The following is a 23042-nucleotide window of genomic DNA, read 5'->3' on the forward strand; positions in this document are numbered from 1 at the left end:
CTTTACTTTCTTTTGGTTTAAGATTTTTCTTAATATTTTGTGTTGTCCTATGCTTTTCTTCTTTTTTTTTTTTTTTTTTTTTTTTTTTTTTTTTTTTTTCTTTTTTTTTTTGTCTTACGCTACATATTTTAAGCCATAAATCTGTCGTAATAAGTAAAATGTAATATTAAAACATCTCTCGCCTTGTATTGTTTGGTAAAGGCATAGTTACAATTTGAAAGGTTATGATAGGGAATTCTTCCGTACCGCACATAGAATACTATTTGCACTCTTCTCCCTACTCAAAATTTCAGAATTGACTCGCCACTAACCTTGTATTTCTTTTATAAAAATATGTTCGAATAAAGGTGGACCCAATCTCGTGTTTCAAAGTCTGAAAAAAAAAAAAACAGACAGTTTATCATCCTTTCTTCTTAAGGAAATCGGTAGGGCTCTCACTCTAAATCATGCCAACAATCATTCTAAGCATTTTTGATGATTGAATTTGTGAGGCAATCGGGCCGTTCAGAATCCAAATTTGTGTCTTAGCAGTTAAGTGACTCCCTGTTCATATATTCCCTATTCATTAATATCAATACCAAACATTAAAACAAAATAGCTGTTGCTTACTGAAATATAAAATCAATTTTTCTCGGCTGAAATTTGAGCCATAGGCTAATTCCTGAATGTTTTATTTATATAGGACACTCACTTTCAGAGTTTGGCTGATGTAACTCAAAAATGTTATCTCACAAAGCTATATTTTACAGGGAATGAAAAAAAAAAAAAAAAAAAAAAAGCGTTATGTGTAATTTGATTCTTGTTAAGCATCAGAGTTTGTTCAAGGAATTCTTTTTGTTTTATCTAAAATACGGCACTAAAAATTTATCAAAAACATCATTTCCAAATTATTTTTTGAGTGAAGAAAAGATGATAACGGGCTTGGGAAGTAAAATAAACACGTAAAGCTAAACATGATTGGAGAAAAATTATAGGATTTGCTGAATTGAATCGGATAGGCTGTAAATTTAAGTTCTACAGATAAAAATCGTGACGTAACTCATCTTATATATAAGAACCACTCTCCTTTGCTTGACACCAAAACAAAAACTGAATAGCATAGAATTGCTTGAAAGATCTATAACCCATAATGTGAAAACCGAGTTGTGGAATGTTAGTTCTTGACTTCAGTTGACTTTTTAAAACTCATCCCCCTCAGTAATGGTCAAGCAATGGAACAAATTTTGAACATTGACTTTACAGTCACCATACGGACCTTTGAACACTCTTAAAAGGTTGCTGCCGCAGCTGATTTTTCAGTGCTTGTGATTTTTTTTTTTTTTTTTTTTTTTTTTTTGCGAAGTTGCTAAAAAGACCAGTCCGAAAAGGGCTGGTATTTATACACATATGTTTGTTTTAAGAATTTAAAATGACTCGTATTATTAAAGGTAACTCAAATTTTAAATTCAAAACGACTATAATTTTGGTTCATCCCTTAGTAAGATTTAAAAAAATAGGAACTTTTATCAAACGATCAATATTGTTAACCAAAACTGTCTTAATTCCTGTATATAACGAAATGAATTATTGACATTGTACTATGTGAAATTTTCAGTATTTGTCTGTTTTTTTTTGTTTTTTTTTTTAATATTTAAAATGACTGGTATTATTAAAGGTAACACAAATTTTAAATGAAAAATTACAATTATTTTTGTTTTATCCCTTTATTTAGATTTGAAACGAAATAGAAACTTTTAAAAAATGATTTAGTAAAAGTTTTGTGTCTATAATCTAAAAGATTTAAAAAAATAGGAACTTTTATCAAACGATCAATATTGTTAACCAAAACTGTCTTAATTCCTGTATATAACGAAATGAATTATTGACATTGTACTATGTGAAATTTTCAGTATTTGTCTGTTTTTTTTTTGTTTTTTTTTTAATATTTAAAATGACTGGTATTATTAAAGGTAACACAAATTTTAAATGAAAAATTACAATTATTTTTGTTTTATCCCTTTATTTATATTTGAAAAGAAATAGAAACTTTTAAAAAATGATTTAGTAAAAGTTTTGTGTCTATAATCCTATATATCGGCTGTGTTCGAAATCAGGGTTACAAGAATGTTTAGTCGTGAAATTAAATGATTACCATTAGAATTGGAAGTCACAAAATTCCAGTGAAATTAAAAAAAATTCCTAGAAGAAATGTGGAAAAGTAAAATTATGCTATTTCCGGGGTTGTCTATAAAATTTCTTGTTTCCAACCAGAACCACCAATTCATCATTCGTCCCTTAACAGAAAAGCTTCTCCAAAGATAAACCTTGAAAAACAAAGTGAACTAGACGGCCTCTGCTTAACAATAAAGTGAAGTCACGTGAACCTTGAAGCTGTGTCAGTAAACATAGAATACATCGGACTATGATTGGATTAAATCAAAATCCAATCATAGTCTTCAGGCTCTTGAATTTTTAGCCTTTTGAATCAGTTTTTTGACAAACATTTCAGTTTCATTCTTCAGAAACCTCTGAAGTCACCTTAAATCCGTGTAAGTTTTTAATATATTTTTTAGGTCGATTATGCAGCGTCACAATGGCTAATGAAAAACATGGACCCATTGAACGAAAATGTTGTCTCCCTGTTGCAGTCCTCTCAGGATTCTTTTACTGCCCTAATCTGGAAAGATGGTGATTATTTTATATTAAAAATTTCTAATTTTTCGGGATTTTTCTGACTTTTGTCGACCTTGATTATCAGACCCCATCAAGTTTCATCCTCACTGAAACAGTAGTATAGTGTATAGTACTTTTAATTTAGCTTCAGAAAACATGGGTGATTTTCTGCAATCAAAGGGGGATAGCCCCCATCCCCGTTGCAACCCCCGTTGCAACCATGTCTATGGGTGCAGAGAATTATCCTGACACATTTGGTTTCTCTGTAAAGAGGGGTTGTATGCATAACTTTCTTCTATAGTTATAATTGCAGTTACTCAAATAATTTCAATTTTGAACATGAGGTGCAGTAGACTTAGGTGGAACATTTTCAAAGTGGGCGGAGGAATTTGCTATATTTTGAGAGGACAAGTCCTCTGTGCTGCCCAACACCTACTTCTCGCCCATCTTCGTTGGTCAATATTGGTTACATATGTATATATGACTCTAGGAAAGTAAGGATTTAAATTACTAAAGTTTTTCTTTTTGTGTCTCCCTTTCTAATCTCGTTTTTTTTTTAATAGTTTACTTGTTTTATTAGTTACTTTGAACCAACTTCAAAAAGCAAGAGATTGCGATGAAGGGGAGGGGGATGGTAATGCAGCTAAGTAAGACAATCAGTTTCTATGTTACAAACATTGATAGAGATCCATGACAGCTGATATTTCTAAGTTAACAAAATTCCATTGTTCATTTCACAGTGGAACAGTGTAGTCTAGTTGGCTATGTGGATTTTTTTTCGAGTTTGCATTTTTTGCGTTTATAATGTAAATGTAATTTGTACGCGTGTCAATTTTTAATTTGCATTTATACACCCTGTTCATACTCTCTGAGAATTGGTAGTTAACTGCTTTTCTTGGCTAAAACTTTTGTTTTTACGGTCTAAGAAAATTGGTAGTTAACATTTTTGTCGATAATTATACTGCGGAAGAAATTCTATAATTTTTCCTCCTATACGCGCTACAAACATTATATAGTAACGAAACCAGGCCCAAAAAGAGATCCCAGATACATTTTTCACACCAAGTCTTCAGTACTTTTCAGGCTATTTTTCTTTCTTTGTCGACTTTCAAGCTTTTTTTTTTTTCATTTTTAATCGAAATATGTCATTTACTTCTTAATAAATCTGGGAAGTGGACTTTAATGCACTGGATCATATCTACTAATTTAATTCGTCTTTATAGTATCTAGGGATGTGTCGTCACTGTCAGAATCGAAAAATAAATGTCTGTAAAAAAGCACATTCTCTGCATTCAGGATGGAATGCATCCAAATAATAACTCTTACCAGCAAGTATATTAATTGTAGTCCATTCCCATTGTCTTTTTTCTGCCTCTCAGATGAACCTAAATAGCACAGTGTATATTTGTGTAAAGTTAAAATTAAAGGGGTGGTTTCGGTGGACTGAATGGACGTTGCGGGACAGGGACGTTGCGGGGTATGCGTGGGGGATCCTGGGTGAAACCAGGTTTAGAATAAAAAAGAAGAATAGCTGGTTCATTTTAAATACCGTAAGAATGAAATTTAACTGAAACGCTCTTTGAAACGCAATATCCCACTGATACTATTTTTCCTCTTTCTGATCTCGCTTCGTTTTAAAATAGCGAACTTAAAGAGTTTTTTTTTTCAATTCTGATGTCTATTTTCTAAATTGAAAATATCTTCAAATTCAGAAAATGCTGCACAAATTAAAATGAATATCATATAACCTCTTCTGACCTCGCTTTGGGTTGAAAGTGGATACTTAATGATGATATTTTTTTATTCTAATGTCATTTTTGGGTGTGCTGAACTTTAATCATTTGGAAATGGCTTTTTAATTCAGAAAATAGTGTAAGAATTTAAATTTACTTTTTTTTTAATTTACTTTTTGCCCTAGAAAAAAGTGCTACTTTTTCTCAGGCAAATTCAGCTAATTTTTGATGTGTTAATAAGTCTTTTTTTCTGAATATTTAGGTGCCTAAACGATTTCTGCTGTTCAGCCGTTGAGATTTTGCCTTTTTTCACTTTTTTTTACTTGGCTATTACTATATAATGTCTTGTTCAAAATGAAGGTGTGTATCTAGGACTTTCTACAAAGATTAGTAAGAAAGAGAGAAATGTTCTTCTATAGGTTTTTGATATACTGTTTAAACTTCCAAGTATTTATTTCGTAGATGGTAGGAAAATGAGTCATAAGTGGGACCACAAAGTTCTAGAAACTTTGTTCAAATAATACATAACATAAAGGTACACATTTCATACGGAATTGAAGTTGTATTATTCAGAAACACACTGCAGTTATCTCAAATTGGCTCTAAGTGCTTGAAGCGCAAAATTTGTTCATGCAAAGAGCTCAAAAACCATATTTCTTCATCTTAAATTATGAAAACATAAAGCTCATACTTTTGTTTTTTACAAAATTTTATGTAACTACCCCCAACGCCGTATCCCGAGGGGGGGTTTGGGGGGGGGTTTGAACCTCTCCCGAATTGTTTTTTCGACTCGTAAAAACGTAAAAAAAATGGATATAAATAAATTTTGTATGTGTTTTTGAGTTTTTTTTCGTTTAACTCCCCCCCCCCCCGAAAAAAAATCTTTGAGTAAAACCCCCTCCGAACAAAAATCCTGGGTACGGCCTTGACTACCCCTTTCGTTTACTCTCTTTTGGGGTTGAGGAGGAGGTTTGAGCTCATAGTTCAGCATTACACGTGCTTGCCTTCTGGTTGTATATCTCAAAGCTTTTTTTGGTCGATGATGAATACTTGTTGCGATGTGCTATATTTAATTATATTTTAGCTGAGATTGTTGGCATGGCTCAACAAGCCATGACAGATACTCAATTCGGAGCCCGAACAAGGAAAGGCATGTTTCGAACTGTTTCACAGCTCTACAAAGAGCAGCTCGCCAAATTGATGTCGACACTTAGAAATACAAGTCCCAACTTCGTTCGGTGTATTATACCTAATCATGAAAAGAAATCGGGAAAAATAGATGCTGTTCTTGTGCTAGATCAACTTCGCTGTAATGGTGTTTTGGAAGGTATTCGAATTTGTCGGCAAGGTTTCCCAAATCGCATTCCGTTTCAAGAATTCCGGCAACGGTACGAATTGCTTACTCCGAATGTTATTCCCAAAGGATTTATGGATGGAAAGATTGCCTGTGAAAAGATGGTATGTATGGGTGTATTATTCAATATATAATCTACCGTGCCATGAAAAAAAAAATAATTGTCCCACAACTTTCTTGGAATTGAAGAAAAAAGACTTTGAAATGTATTTTATTTGAATAATTGCACACTTTTAATTTCTCTAATAGAGAAATAAGACTGTAAATTATCGGAGAATGAATCTCATTTTTCATCTTTAGCCCTGAATAAACCTTAGCTTACCCACGGTACAAAGTGAAATAGGGAATAATTGTAAGAAGTACCGTGCTAGAGATCAAAACACATCTGGTATTTTTAAAAGAAAATAACCCAGTTAAGTAATAAATATGATTAAATTCTCATCAGAAATAAGAGTGGATTTGAGCAACTTGAGTGTTGAATTCAAAATAAATTCAGTTTTAACGATTTTTTGTTAATTATACCTAACTATGTATATTTTATCATTTGTTTACTTTGGGGATATGTTATCCCTGTGATTAGGTACATCCCCAAGATTCGACTTTATGCGATGAATGGGGAGTAGTAGAAAAAAAAGTCATGTAATACTCTTCTATATATGAAAAATATAGAAGATATATATGAAGTATATAGAAGAGTATGAAAAACAAAATCATGATAACCTTGGAATTTCTTCTGTGAACGTCCTTGTGCGTCGTCAAAATAAATCGGTGTTGTCTCCGAAATATTATCTATATTATCCCAAATTTCTTATGTGATTTAAATTTTTATGAGAAGCTGACAATTTTGAACTTTTTATAAAAAGAATAACCGATTTAATAAATTTGAAAAACTGCTCTAGTACATTTAATCTAGTATTTAAGGCTAAAATGTAAAGGAAAGCGATAAGTCAAAAATGTTTGTCGTAACGAAAATTCGTGCCCAAACTTATATGTGCTTAATATAGAATTGGCTAATAATCTATAACCTAGTGGGGTTCAGTACTAAAAAAAAAAAATGTTTTAAAAAAAATAAAAAAATTGACGGGGAGGGAAGCCGTAAAAGAAAGAATGGGTAAAGAGAAAAGGAACCCATTTGAAAACCACTTATGATATTATACCCAAATCAAAGTTCTTCAGTAGTATTTGTGTGCTAATTTTACTTTCATTTTTCAGATCAATGCCATTGAATTAGATCCTAATCTATACAGGATTGGTCAATCAAAGATATTCTTTAGAGCCGGTGTTCTTGCTCACCTTGAAGAAGAAAGGGATTTCAAGATTACAGATCTGGTGGTCAACTTTCAAGCCTATTGCCGCGGCCATATGGCTAGGAAGTATGACTTTTCGTTGTTCGGTTTCCTCTCAGGGCTCCCATTTCACAAAACTTTGGGGCAATACTTGTAAAGCAAGCAAAAAAACAGGTTGGTGCCGAATGGGGTGGGAGGATGTCGCAAGAAAGGATTTAAGTGAAATTGAACTTCTTGGGAGGGTGTAAAGAAGGAGGCTTTGAATAGATTGGGATGGAGGAGGAGAGTTCGTTGCTGTGTTGGCCACAGGCGGTGTGGTGCTGCAGTGAATTGTTCGTAGTAGTAGTAATAATACCTGAAAAGATTTTTTCCATTTCTGCCAATTTTACGCTTTTCGTGGACTTTTGACTGTTCCTGGAAGCTAAGGGCGAGGATGCACTGACATTTTGCTGCGTTGTAATACACTATATTGAAATTCTAATAAAAATAGCTATTAGTAATATAGTGAATATAGGGATGGATATATAACAAGGCCGTATCCGGGGGGGGGGAGGCTAGGGGGTTTGACCCCCCCCCCCGAATGTTTGTCTGACTCGTAAAAACGTAACAAAATGGACATAAACAAATTTTGCATGCGTTTTTTGAGGTTTTTTGTGCACCATACCCCCCCCCCCCCCCCAATAATTTTTTTTTTATAGTAAAACCCCCTCTGAAAAAAAAAAATATCCTGGGTACGGCCTTTATATATAATGTTGGATATAGGCGCTGATTTTGAAAGCAGGAGCCCGGGAAACAGAAGAGTGTCTTTTCAAATATTGTTGATGAGGCTAAACTGCTCCAAAAAATCTTGAAAGGGCTCCGTAGGATCGTTTCTTATTCATATTAATGATATTAAGACCTTCTCTAATTCAAAGCTATGAGCCGTTGCATTCCCTGGTAAAACAAAACTAGTCTTTTGAAACAGTGGATGGCTTGAATCTAAACGAATATATTGCAAAGGATTTTAGGGACGCATTTCTGTGTAATACAGGTTTATAATACGTTATGCAGAACGAAATTTGTGTATATGTATCTCATTCACAGAAGTTTAATTCAGATTTTATGTCATTGTATGTGTCATATCATGTATGTCATTCGGATTGGAGAATTGCACTTTATAGTTTTAGGGACATGCTTGTATGGCTATCGAAGTAATATTACCTAAAAGCGAAAAGAGGAAATATAAACACGAAGGAACAGCTGTTTAGAAAGTACGAATTTTTAACCTGGTTTTTGGGGTAACGAGATCCTTTACTCCTTATTGACGTCTATGAAAACCGAAAAAAAAGAGAGAAAAAAGTGACTGGCTCTTGAGATGTATGTAACTACATCTTTTTCAGTTGCTTTCAAGTTCAGACCCCACTTGTGCAACTGTTATATCAAACAGTATCTTCCATTACTTTATAAAAAAAATATTTTGATTATATTTGATAAGACTAAAGAAAACAAATTTAAACAACTTTTATTTTGGTTTTTAAGCTAATCTTGTTTTCTGCTCAACTGAACGAAGATGTTTTAATTTGAAAGGAATAAAATCCGAAGTGAAAAAGAGATCGGAAATACCCAAAAGTTATTTTCATGTATGTAATTCTGAAATGATTCAAAGGGGTTTTTGAAAAATTAAAGTGTTATTCGGAGCTGGCCTCTACCCGCATCTTCCACCTTCTTGCAGATTAGTATTAATCTTTTATGCAATCTTTTATTTACAGTCCAAATAGTTTTCCAATAAAAGCTTTCATCATATCTGCATGCTTATTTCATGCTTAGTCGATATACATTTATATTATGCTTATTTCCAGCTATAATATACAGTCTGTATCTTATATATCTAAGCATTTGACATAGACAGATTCCGCCTAATATAATACCAACTGTTAGAGGGGGGGGGGAGGGGAGGGGGAGCTGAGAAGTTCTGTGTTAAGGCATGTAAGACGCCTGGCGAATTTTTGCATAACGGAGTAAATGAACAACCTTTGAAACAAGCGAATGAAAATAGAGTTCGGCTGAAACCTATAGTTGAATATATTATGTTTCTTGGACAAAAGAACTTTACAATGATAGGTCAGAGGGATAATGGTGACGTTTGCGACGAACACACTCCCCTGTTAAACGAAGAAAACTTCAGAGAACTTTTGCCTTATCGAGTGAACAGCGGGGTGATGGCCTATTTAAGCGTTTGAAAACAGCCGGTATGAATCCTATGTATATAAGTAAAGCATCCCAGAATCAAGTGTTTGGACATTGTGGAAAAGAGACTCTCGTAGAAATTTTAGAGCGAGTGAAAAAAATCAAGTACTACAAATTGTTTTTGTTGGGACAACTGATTAGCCTCAGACTCATAAGTCACAACTTAGGTTTTGAGACCCAAAGACGCGAGGATTTTATCGGATTTGTTGATATCTATGAAGATGTACTCGAAAATTCTACATCGGACCAAGAACCAAATGTTAATTGAAAAGTAAGAAGTCAGTTAGTTATACGCCCATTCAAGGATGGGTCTTAGTCTACTCGAATGCGTAGGAATTGGTACTGATGGTTGTGCAGTGATGGCATCCACTAACTGTGGAGGTGTAGCTGAGATTAAAAAAAGATGTGACGAATCCGTAACGATGTCCTTCTTTAATTATGCTTTGAATCTCTCCCTTTCAGAAAGCTCAAGTTTTCCTTGGGTCAGAAACGCAATAAGAATCATAAGAGAAAGTTGTTGCGGTCTTCAATGCTTCGATTAAGAAAAAACTATGTCCTAACTAAAGTTTTGAGAGCTCTGCTTGTGAGGACATGTGAGACCAGGTGGATCGAGTGGCATGGGTCTTTTATGTAGTTTGTGACCCAGCTTCCAAAAGTCATTGAGGCTCTCGAATGTAAGTAAGTGGAATGATTGTGTTGCTCCACCAAAGACTACTTATTGTACTACAAAATACAGATTTTGTGGTATTGCTGCAATGTCTGTGGCACATTTTTGCTTCTACATTGCCTCTCTGTTGACTATTTCAGAAAAAGACTTTTGACCTTGGTATTGCAGACGCCCAAGTTGCTGATCTTCTCAATGCTCTAGAGAAACAACTTGAAAAGTGCGATAAGGAGTTTGTATGATGCTGGAAAAGGTGAAAGAGCTTGCACATCAGATCAGCATAATGGTTATAATTCCAAAGACTATCCAAAGACAGATACACAGAAATGGTCCGCCTGATTCTTCTCTAGAAGAATAATATTGGCGTGTTTTTTTTTATATCCATAATCGATTCCGTCACCTATGATTTGCAAAGTCGATTCTCAAAGGGGACATGAAATGTTTTCGGCTAACACTTTCTACTTCAGAACTTCGTGAACGCCACGGACGATTCGTTGAAGAGTGCAGTTGCGGATATTTCTAGTACGTACCGTCAGCTACTTGGGTTATCAGTATCAGCTAAAAGAGTAACCCTTATATTAGCAGAGACACAGGTGTGAGGAGTTGATGGCTTCGTGTCAAGAGGGAAGGACGATTCCGTCTTTGTTTGAAGAAACTGTCAAGGAATTTGATGTTGATGTATATCCTTGTGTTAACAAGCTGCTTCATATCCTCATCTCGCTCCCAGTGAAACCAAAGGGCTGGATCTTCGCCTGATCGTTAGCGTAACATGCAACTAATACCAATATTTCTATGCATTTATGACCATGGAGTTTTGGACACATAAGTTACTGACAGCAGCACTTTTTCCGAGGGAGAACCAATTAAATCAAGAGATTTTATTGGTACACATAGTGACACTGATCGCGAAGGGGGAGTTGCCCCCTCTAGATTTGGAAAAATAACTTTTTTGGTATTTTTACTTAAAATTTTTTTATTAAAACTGCCCCCCCCCTCCCTACATTTTCAAGACACCCGCCCCCTACATTTTCGTGTGTTTTACTCTATTCAGTGTTTAAATCGTTTCATATGACTTATACTATCTGTTCACAATTTATGCAAACAAAACTTTTCATATGACCCAAGCTATCTTCGTACAATTAATTTGGAAAATTTCGAGCCAGAAATGTTTGTCTCTGTTTTTTGAAGCGCTCACATTTTAGAACTGTACTTGACAACTCTCATTACTGTTACCTCTACCGTATCCTATCCTTAGTTTTAAGACTTATCTTCCTATTCTTCAGTTTTTCTGAATTCTGAAAAAAACACTTTGTGTTTTTGCTATTGGCTTTGGTTGACTTTAGAAATCGTCAGTTACCCAAAGTTTTTTTTTCCAGAAATTTCCAGAAACGTGTGCAACAATTGAACGCCATTCGTATAATTCAGCGTAACTGTACTGCCTACCTGAAACTCCGGAATTGGCAATGGTGGAGACTCTACACCAAAGTGAAACCACTCCTCCAAGTGACAAAGCAGGAAGAGAAATTAACTCAAAAGGAAGATGAATTGAAGCAAGTAAAAGAGAAGTTAGACATGCAGGCAAAGCAGGTACAGGACCTAGATAAGAAATTCCAGACTCTTGTCGAAGAAAAGAGTGTTCTTGCGGAGCAGCTCCAGGCTGAGACGGAACTTTGCGCAGAAGCAGAAGAGATGAGGGCAAGACTCGCTGCGAGAAAGCAGGTAGCTAACAATTTCATTTTGTTGCCTTTGCGAAAAAAACAATGTCATTTAGAATTAGCTGTTTGTATTCAAAAACTAAATCAAATTGTTATGCCTGGGTTACAATTTGTTGATAAAATGAAAATTATCAAAGGCTATAACACGAATAATGAATCCGTTTTTTTAACAGTACTGAACTTTCTAGCGAAAGCTTTATGATTGACTAATCAAACTGAAGCTTTAAGGTACATTTTTTGAAACTAGAAAACAGAGAAAATGGAAATCCAGTTTGGCAAAAGACGCAGAGACATACTATTAGGCGACAATTCTAGGAGACAAAGTACAAGCTTTTATAGTCGTCTTCTGGTCATTTCAATTCTCCGCTTTGGTAGTACAAGATTGACCTCAAAGTCAAGGAAAAAAAACTTGTCATTCATAAATCAGTTGTTGTTTTTTTTCTCAGTAAGTGTGACTTTAATATGCGTGGTCATTATTTTTGTGGCTCTTTTTTAATTTGCTTTTTTGTATTTTATTGATGAGAAAGCAAAGGGGCCAATAGGCATATTTGTGTTCATTATTTTAATTAGTCTATATTTCACACATAATAATTATAATAAACACTTTTATTGCCATGATGGCACACAGCCAGCAGCGGACGTCACAAGACAAGAAAATGGAACATAATAAAATAGATAAGTATAAAAATAAATTATCAAAACTTCACGCAGCATTTTCAAGGTGTTCATCATTGTAGTGTTTTTACATAGTACGGAACAAAGAACGATAGATAAGACGGACTAAAGGTTCGATGTCTTTCGATATGGAGGACATAGGAATTGGCACGGCGAATTGCGGACTCCGCTGCATGTTTTTGGCCGAATGGCTTATAGTTCTTATCTGGGGAAATTTGCGATAGGCATCGGAGTTCATACAGTTTATTTTCTAAAACGTATCTTGAGATGGTGTTGCCTTTTAGACAGCTTCTGAAGCCATACCAATCAATACGTCAACATTGCTACCTGTTTTATAATGCGGAAAAAGAGATTATATTTGAAAACGAAAGAAAAGTGTCTACTTTCAGAGAATATCTGGTTAGGTCCAAAGAAAATTGGACTTTTTATGAAAATACATATCTGTTGGGGGGGGGGGGTAGGGGAGGAATTTTGTGTTTGACACCCAGTTGGTCAGATATTCTTTCTAGGAAAAAACTATTTAGTATTTAATGTCCATATTTGTCCTTGGAATTGGGGTTCTTTATTATTAGGGTTTTTGCTTAAGAAAAGCCATCAAAGAACTTCAAGGAAATGCCCATAAAAATCTAAACCATGGTATCAGAATTCTCTCATAAAGAAACCACAGAATCTAAATGATGGCACTTATTTTATGCCTTGCCATTATTCCCAAAAATTCGACCTCCATGTTTACGGTTGGTTCGGATTCTCGAGTTACCAGAGAACGAAATATTTGTATATGTAATTGGCCTGACTAGACACATCAATATTGCACATTAAACAATCCACGAATGCTAAGGTAGGTCATATTAGTAGTACAAGTACGTGCCTAAGCCATTTAAACATTTGCCTCTCAATTACTTGGACTATCTGTCTTGGCTTTTCTCTGTCTACAATTAGCCATGTCTTGATGCAACCTACTGCAAAATACTTCAAGACCGAAGACCTAAGACTGAATATCTACACCACCAGGTTTGTACGCGAGACGGTCTATTAAATAGCTTCATTCTGGGGTCAGGTGACTCTTATAGTTATCTTAACAAGAATTTGAAATTGCGGTCACCCTGCATGCTTATTTGAAAAATATAAAGAAATCATTAAATGTACTTTTGATTAGCAAGAGAATATAACTGACTGGTGCATTTGTACCTAAGTCGTGTCTCTTTCCGATAATATTTTAATTCCCCTCATGCACACACGATAATATTCTTTTTTTCTCTTTTTCTTCTTTTCATTCGGTAAAGCAGATAAGACCAGATGTAACAAAATACACTGTAGGTGTACCTTTTCGCAACTCAGAGACTTGTCTTCTTTTTTAAGGAAAGAGTGTCATTTTGTCATTTTGCTTTGCTTCAGGTTCTGTTGATTAAAAAAACGTTTCTTTCTTAAAAAAAAAAAAAAAAAAAAAAAAACAACTTAAAAACCTTCTTTAAAAAAAAAGAAAAAGGTAAAAATTAAAACAGCCACAAATAATCTTATAAGGGAGGTCGAAACATGTTGCTCACGGTGCCAATAGATATAAAGTAAAATACATAGCTAGCGTTTGATACGTGGAAATACTAATGGGTAAAGTCTCCATGGGGAAAAATTTGGAGAGCACTGATCTAATATATTGATTATTAAGGTTTGAACCCAATGACCATTTAGAATTTTATAGAAAAGACGATGCAGATGTACGAATGTACGAAGTGTGGTTCAATTCCGCTTTCTAGGGCTATAGTGAGAGAAAGGTTGAGAGGGCCAGGGTATGTTCTCTGTCTAAAAAATGACAGGCCGCCTACGATTCTCCTTTTCAGTTATTCATCTAGGGCAAAACGGAAGGCGGGTCGTCCGCGGTAGGGGTGGTAGGATGTCATAAAGAAAGATTTAAATGAAATAGGAACTTCATGGGCGGGTGTAAAGAGGGAGGCTTTGAATGGATTGGATGGAGGAATAGCGTGCGTAGCTGTGTTGGTCAGAGGTGGCTTGGTACTGCGGTGTTGTTGTTAGAAGTAGTAGTAGTGAAGAGAGTTCAATCAAATTTGATTTAACTGACATTGTTATGCCCATGCCACATTATAGTCACACTTGTCGATAAAATCAAAATTATGTACGACTACAGCGCCAATTACGTTCGCCATTCATAATTTCTCGAGTTGAACATTGTTCAACTTTCAAACATAAATTTCTTGACTGACCAATCAGAGTCAAGATTTAAGGCATAACTTTAAAACTAGAAAAAACGGAAACTTAGAAGAGCGGTTTTTCTATCTGGAAGAAGAATCTGACGAAAGTTAAGAAGACTTAATATTAGTAGAGAACAGTTGGACGCAAATTACTGTCGGTGCAAACTCTTTAAACTAATTTCTTGCTATTTTAATTTTTTGCTTTTTAAATACAAGTGTGACGCTTAAACAAAAAAAAATGCCTTGTCATTCATGATATTCGGCTTTCTTTATCGATAGATGTGACTATGATGTGGCACGGGCATTAATCAAAATTGAACGCTAACCAAATTTTATTTAAACGTTAGTCAAATTTAGACAGACAAGTGTTCTTTGGCGTTTTTGTCAATGATCTGTCTTTTATCATTAAATCTCAAAAATTAACATTTTGAATATGATATAAAAATGTATGCACCAAGAGTATTCCTTAACAACAACGTTTCTTCCTAAAAAATCGTACTGCCGCTGGTGTCTGGTGTGTCCAGGGTTCCATGGTCACAGATGCACCTAGTACGCTCGTGCTCAAGTATAGGTTTGAGTTTTGATTAACATAAGATAGTTAAGTTATTTAAAAAGTAGTTAATGTCCTACTTTTATGAAATATATATTTTGTTTTATCCAAAAGAAAATATTTAAATAGTTTTTGTTATATGTTTTATGTAGTACATTTTCCTAAATAGAATGATCCCTAATTTTTTCATTGCTTTGTAGTCCCCTCAAACCCCCTTCCACTACCATCCCAAAATAAGAAAAAACAAAATCAGCCATTGTAATAATTCAGTCAAAATTGTGGCTTTATAGAAAAGTCAAATCATTAAGTACCTTGTGACAGCGTTGTGGATAAGGGTGAGGATCATGAGTTATGGTTCCTTGGTTCGATCCCGCGCGTCGCAAGGAGTTTGTTTCGTGAATTTATGTACTATAATTTTTTTTCCGTTTTAATCATTATCTTATATCTGTTTCTATATGGATAGAGACGATTTTTGTTAAAACACAATTTTATACACTACAGTTAATTTTTTTATGTTCTTTTTACCGAAGATGTATAACTTGAACTGCCCAAAAGGCACAAGAACCTTGTTTAACAAAAATGGCACGAGAAACTTTTTGATATATTCCCAGGTTGGGACTTATTATTTATATGTGATATTGTGCATGAGCTATCATGGAGGAGGGCATATAATTTTTTTTTTTTTTTAAGAAAGCCTATGTATTAAAAACTGAAAAGTATCAAACACAATATTATTTTTTTAACTACATGTTATATTCCAGAAGTGCGGACAAAGCAATCACACAAGCAGAGCTATCACACAACGGACAGAGTCCATTGATTTTTGAATTAAAATTATCATCTTGGTGAAAATCGAACTAATTCGAGGAATCACATTTCATTTTCACTGCCTTTTGTGCTTCAAAGGCTTTAGACCAAAACAAATCAGTTAACTATCACAAAAATTGCAAATTTTTATAATAGCAGAGGCATTAGAGTTTGCATTTAGGTGACCCAGTTTTCATCTCATTTGCATTTGTCTTTAGAATAAAAGGCAATAGGCAATTTATATAAATTATCCTTTATATCTATCTTTAAAAATAATAAATAATATATGAGTATTTAATTTATTTATATATTTAAATATTATCTATATTATAATAAATATTATGATATATAGATAAAGTGCATGAATTACAAATATAAAATAATATGTAAATATAAAATCAATATCTAAAAAAATTTTGTATATGTAATAAATACTATATAAATATTTAATGTTTAAATATTATTTATAAATGTAATTGACCGTAATGTCTCAGAAATCCAAACTGCAAGCATTTTCAATCTTTGGCTTTATAATATCAGCCGTAATTCCTCTGAACCCGAGCCCTACAGGAATTGATTTTATTTTTTACTGCCAGTGTTTCTCCTGTTATTTATTTTATTGATGTTTCAAGCCAATTGGAAAAAAAAATTCTGCCCTTTTTCGCATCCTATTTTAGGGGAGGGCTGTATCCCCAAACAATTGTTTTGTGAATTAGGTTCGTCTTAGCCCAAGGACTTACGGCTGGAAGCTCTGAAGAGAGACAACAATTGTCTTTAGCATGAATCGGGGCCCCCTAACAGCCAGGGAACGAGTTCTAAAAGTTTCAAGCCAATCAGGCCCCAAGATTGAAGGGAAAATTAAGGGAGTGGTGCGAAAAATTTTAAGAAGCTAGGGGTTGGGGTGCAAGACCATCAAAATACTTATACGATTACTTATACGATGAATATAAGTCAGTATTTGTGGTAGATAAGGAGGGTGTCTAACACAGTTTTTCTATTCAGTTGACAGGTTTAGTAACGAATAGAAATAATAGATCTGTTTAGAAATAAATTAAAGACAAAGAAAAGAAGGAGACGCTGCTCATTTGAAATATTAAGAAATTTTAAGATGAATGTTTGAGGAATTGTGTCATGGCAAAATCCAACAAAACATTCTGTACTACACTGATTTTAGCTTTACGTAATTATAATACTTCATGTTATATTAGGAATTGCAATTAAATGTAAATATGATTAGAATGTCATCCCTGCCTAATTACTAATTATACCGCAGATTGTGAAATTTTTATTATTCTGTATTAGTTCGGTATTGTGTCAAATTTTAACGAATTTTGTCTCGTTTAAACCGGTGTATGGTCAATTTTGATTCCTTTACATTGTGTGTTAGTATTTAATGCGTATTTCTGTCGTTCAATTTTCAAACAACATTTATTGTTTAGATTTGAGGAAACTGAAAGACTGAATCTTCAAAAATGAGCTACTAACAGTTTATGAAAGTAAGATTTGCCATCAAATTTCTAAGATGTGAAAAGAGGATTTCAACCTTGAATATTTAAACGATTCAAAACCAATGTTAGAAAAATAAAAATTAGTGCTCTACAGTGCAGAATAATCTGCAGTTATTTCTTAAATAATTAGAGAAAAATATACATTTTTAAATTTTTCACTTTTTTATTGAAATTCATGGTTCATAATAATCAAAGGTATGGTGAATCTAGGTTTTACATAATCTGCCATTTAAGTCATTTTCAATTACCACTGCTGAATTGTAGTTAAAGATCGTAGAATATCTGCTAATCCATAGAAACAGGCTAAAACATATGTTAGAAAAGTAGAAACATAGCATCAATTTCTATTATTTCTATTTTTGTTACTTTCCTTCTTCTTTTCATTTTTTTTTATATTCTGTTGCTTCTTGGGTTTTTATTCGGTTTTAAACCTATTGAATTCTTTGTAGGAGCTGGAAGAAGTATTACATGATTTGGAAGCACGCGTAGAAGAGGAAGAAGAGAGAAATATAAAAATTAATGAAGAAAAGAAGAAATTACAGACAACAATTGCTGATTTAGAAGAGCAATTAGAGGAGGTAACAGCTGTCTCTAGTAATTTTTTTTTTTTTTTCGTATTCGACTGGTCATTACAAAAAGTTAACTTTTCGGACCTTTTTTACGCGCTAATTTTAGCCAATGTATGGCCGTTTATATTTGCCTATTTCTCTCCGAAATCAGCTGATAAATTTTCAGTTAGAAGCGGTCGAATCACAGCAGCCGCGATGTTTGTCTGACCAATTTTAAATTTATGCAAAGTAAGGTTGAAATATAAAAATAAACGCTAAAATGTTCTGTCCAACAGAGAAGTTGGCATCAAACTAGTACTTTATACCGTAGAAACATTATTTTCTGCGAATATTAAACGTTTCCACTTTTTTTTTTACTTTTTTTATAAATGTAAAAGATTAATTTTTTGCTATACATGTGAGCTATCAAAGCAGTATTATTTGTGTATACTAATTTTTTACTTTTTTTATAAATGTAAAAGATTAATTTTTTGCTATACATGTGAGCTATCATAGCAGTATTATTTGTGTATACTAATTTTTTACTTTTTTTATAAATGTAAAAGATTAATTTTTTGCTATACATGTGAGCTATCAAAGCAGTATTATTTGTGTATACTAATTTTTTACTTTTTTTATAAATGTAAAAGATAAATTTTTTGCTATACATGTGAGCTATCAAAGCAGTATTATTTGTGTATATTAATTTTTTACTTTTTTATAAATGTAAAAGATTAATTTTTTGCTATACATGTGAGCTGTCAAAGCAGTATTATTTGTGTATACTAATTTTTTACTTTTTTTATAAATGTAAAAGATTAATTTTTTGCTATACATGTGAGCTGTCAAAGCAGTATTATTTGTGTATACTAATTTTGTGTTTCTGTCTGGAATTTAATGAGGAACCTTTTGATAAAATTCAGCCATGACATCGACCTTATCAGTTTTAAATTTCGACCTGATCAGATTAATTTTTTGCTATAAATGTGAGCTATCAAAGCAGTATTATTTGTGTATTCTATTTTTGTGTTTCTATTGGGAATTTAATGAGGAACCTTTTGATGAAATGAGTTGTGTTAGTTCAGCCATGACATCGACCTGATCAGCTTTAAATTTCTGCCGAATAAGGTGAAATATCAAAAAGTACGCAAAATAAACACGAAAATTGGTACCACTTTAACATATGGTGTAGAGTACCTAAGGGAAATATAAAATTAAGGACTCATAAAAGTAATAAAAAATTAAAACTCAACAAATTTTAAAAATTTTCAGTTGCTCTCGAATATTTTTCTTAAAAATTTAAATTGAATATTGCTTATTGCAAATATAGCCGCTAATTTGTTTTGAAAGTGCCATGCTTGATAGACCATTCTTGTGTTACATGAAAGGTTATAAATACTATAGAAAACTTGTTGTTTTACTAAGATTTACATATTTCTTGATTTTACCTTTTATTATCTTTTTTTATTGTCTTTTTTATTTTCATGCTTCTTACAGAAGAAATGGTAACCATACTTGTTTTCAAATTAGACAAAATAGTAGAATTTTTTTTTCTCACGAATCTATGAATATAAGTGAAAAAAGATGCGTAAAACGGATATCATAGATATCAAATCGGTTTAAGCTATTAGAGCGTAAATGAAACAAGTCTTTGAGTTCAGGAAAACGAGTTAAAAATGTAAAGCTATGGAAAGTCCAATCCTTTTCGCCCCTTATTTTTCCTTATATTCAAAGATTCTCGAGAATAAATTATTTTCCATTTTGTAGTCCACTTTAAAAAAGAGTTTAAAAATTTATTCCCTAAAACAGTCTTCTCCAAGATTAAAATTTTTATTACCTAAGATTCAGGTTTATGCTACCACGGGCACGGGGTTGTGTTGTTATTGCTGCGGTATCAAGTCCGGTATTATAGTGTTTGTTTGATTTTTCTATGCCCAGTCATACGTTTATGCTGTTTCGTTTATGCAAGGGGGAGTGTTTAAAAGGGAAATTTTCAGGTTCAATTATTGCGCTGTCATCGGAAGTGCATGTACTAATAAAATTTGGAAGTAATTGAATATTCGGAAAATGGATGAAAATGGCTTAAAAATTTAAAACTTATATAGTACAAACATACATGCAACTGGGTGAGTTGATGAAAACGAGTTTTTTGTTCTGTCTTGAAATATATATATTAATGTTGTCATGGGCATAGGCAGCATACTGTCTAGGGGGGGGCAGTCGATAGTGTGATGAAGGGCCTTTTATCAACTGCTTTTTCAACCATCTGCTTTTTCAGCCATATCTAATGTAAATTTGAAGGTCTTAGGGGGGGGCCGCTGCCCCCCTCCCTACGCCCATGAATGTTGTTTCTCCATCAAATAGAAAATTAGTGGCACAAAATTAGCTTAACTTGCAGAAGATGGTGACATCTTGGATTTATCACATTTATTTTGATATCCCCTTCCCGCCCAAATCTTAGTTACGCCACTTGTAGGGGTACTAGTGAATAAAGTTATTAAATTGTTTAAATACAAAGAAATGCCATTGTTCTGGATTGTTCCAGCCACTTGTAGGGGTACTAGTGAATAAAGTTATTAAATTGTTTAAATACAAAGAAATGCCATTGTTCTGGGTTGTTCCAGCCACTTGTAGGGGTACTAGTGAATAAAGTTATTAAATTGTTTAAATACAAAGAAATGCCATTGTTCTGTATTGTTCCAGCCACTTGTAGGGGTACTAGTGAATAAAGTTATTAAATTGTTTAAATACAAAGAAATGCCATTGTTCTGGGTTGTTCCAGCCACTTGTAGGGGTACTAGTGAATAAAGTTATTAAATTGTTTAAATACAAAGAAATGCCATTGTCTTGATTGTTCATTTATTGTTCTGGAGATTTAGTTATATTGAAGTTATAGATTTGAGACTTTTAGAATATTATTTCTTTGTCTAATGAATTTGTTCCAAGAAAAAACTAATAGTGTACCAATTTACTGGAATTCTAGATTATAATTGGAATTCATAGATTGCAAAGTTTAGAAGTATATTTTGTATAATTCTTAAATGAAGGGCTATTTTTATGTATTTTTATTTAAGATCCGAACTTTAAATTATATTGTTACCTCATAATATAGAGTTTGAAAAACTATATAAAATTGTGTTCTCAGGTTAGTAATTTTCAGAATCCCTTCTTGAGAATACTTGTTTTTTACGTCTCGTGTGGCCCAAAATAGAAAAAATTATGGTTTTGGGGTCATTTACAAAATCAAAATTATTATCAAGCAAAGTGGAAACATCATGGTGGAAACTTTGTAATATTCTGTGTGCAGTTATACTTAGCAAACCAAATATTAGTACTTCCTTACCCTGGGCGAAAATATCTCGAATGCCGTTAGTCTTACATCTCCTCCCCCCTCTTAAAGTAAAGATTTAACTTTGGAAGCATTATTTTTAATTTAGTGTTATTGCTAATGGCCAATTCTTTTATATAGGAGGAATCAGCTCGTCAAAAAATTCAACTGGAGAAAGTACAAGTTGAAGCACGTTTAAAAAAACTGGAAGAAGACTTGGCTTTAGCAGATGAGGGCCATCATAGGTTTTCAAAGGAGAAAAAGGCAATGGAAGAGAAGGTCTCGGATTTAAGTCAGGCTCTTGCAGAAGAAGAAGAGAAGTCGAAACATTTGGCGAAGCTTAAAGCCAAACATGAAACCAGTATATCTGATCTTGAAGAGAGGTAAGTCTCAGTCTCCAGTCTTTTACTGTGTTGCAGGGAGACAAAGGAAAGACAAAGTCTTCTGTCTTCTTTGTCTTCTGGAAAGACAAAGAAGACTGGCTAGATTTGAAGCTCAAGCCGGTCGCTGGTAGAAAAAAAAACAATCCTTTTTATTTCATTAATTCAACTGAGTACTTATTATGGTGTTATTGTTTTGAATTACTATTGTTATTGTTTTAAATCATTAAAAATAATTATTTTTCTTTTATTACTTTTATAATATTATTTATTTTTTGTTCTAAGGTTGCTGATTTTCAGTTTAACTCACTTTGTAGGCACCCTCTAAATATTTTTCTTTTTTGTTGCATGATGTATTATAGTGTTATAGTGAGTGAAATTAGTTTGAAAATTAAAAGAACTTGAACTTGAATTGTATCAAAACCATCTGAGATCGGCGTGAGTTGGATGTTTCTTTAATTTTCAGGGTTCTATAATTTTTCCATCATTTAAACGCTTTATTTCTGAATGAATGGACAGTAACTTTTTAGGGATATTTTCATAAAAAAATTGCTATTTTTCGTATTTTACTTTGAAAAAATGGCAAAAACGACACATATTTCCTCCCACTAGATACTAAAAATACATTCCCCCCCCCTTACATTTTCGCAAATTCGTGAAGCTATAATGTTAGACAATTGACTTACTGCTAATATAAACCTGTAGATTTAACATGTCTGAGACCGAGACACTGGCTAACACATTCCTACCGCCCTGTTCCTACTGGGAACAGATAAGAAATGTAAGAAATGTGCCTTATAAGAGATGCACGACAGATAATGACACAATTTTTCACTCTTGGAAACGTTGGACTGGTAAATATTTGCTTGAGATCAGCTAGAATGAAAATATATTGAAATAAAGAAAATTCATTTAGAATGATTTTGGAACCATTAGAATCCAACTCCAGGTTGGGTCAGGGGTTATAAGCAATAGTCTTTTAACAATAGTTAATGTTTTTTATTTTATTTTTAGTCTATGACAAAGCTAAAAGAGAAAAAAAAGAAATGGATGAAATATCAATTTTAATCTGTTTTTCTAATCTGTTCCCAGTCCAATATGTGGACATCTTGCCTTTGCATGCTTCTTGTGGGTTTTTCAGTGGTGCTATTCTACAGGGTATTGCCATGGTCATTCAGTCATCCAGGGGATCCAGTCATCCAGGGGAATTACGATCCTCAATCGTAGTACACATACTGAAGAGGATTGAACTGTATCATCCAGAAGATTTTACTGATTATAATTTGGGAAAATGGGAATCCACTGTTCTGCATTTTTTGTATTGGGATAAGAACATCTTTTGTTGGGCTATAGGAATCCCGTTTAATTTGATTTTTTTTTAACATTGATCTTTTTTTTCTTTTCTTTTTTTT

General features: G+C 33.3%; 1 protein-coding gene across 1 annotated transcript in view; it reads left to right on the forward strand.

Annotated features, from left to right (window-relative positions):
- Nucleotides 1-23042, forward strand: part of zip (myosin heavy chain 10) — a 230892-nt gene that overhangs the window by 153382 nt on the left and 54468 nt on the right. The window contains exons 11-16 of the mRNA XM_089106054.1: nucleotides 2553-2667; nucleotides 5470-5843; nucleotides 6952-7112; nucleotides 11292-11634; nucleotides 17824-17952; nucleotides 21392-21633. Coding sequence (XP_088962180.1) covers nucleotides 2553-2667; nucleotides 5470-5843; nucleotides 6952-7112; nucleotides 11292-11634; nucleotides 17824-17952; nucleotides 21392-21633 — 1364 coding nt within the window. The remainder of the gene's footprint in view (nucleotides 1-2552; nucleotides 2668-5469; nucleotides 5844-6951; nucleotides 7113-11291; nucleotides 11635-17823; nucleotides 17953-21391; nucleotides 21634-23042) is intronic.

The sequence above is a fragment of the Artemia sp. Qi Xiang Cuo genome, chromosome 20 (assembly GCF_049724085.1).
Source record: "Artemia sp. Qi Xiang Cuo chromosome 20, ASM4972408v1, whole genome shotgun sequence".
In the NCBI taxonomy this organism is placed as follows: Eukaryota; Metazoa; Arthropoda; class Branchiopoda; order Anostraca; family Artemiidae; genus Artemia; species Artemia sp. Qi Xiang Cuo.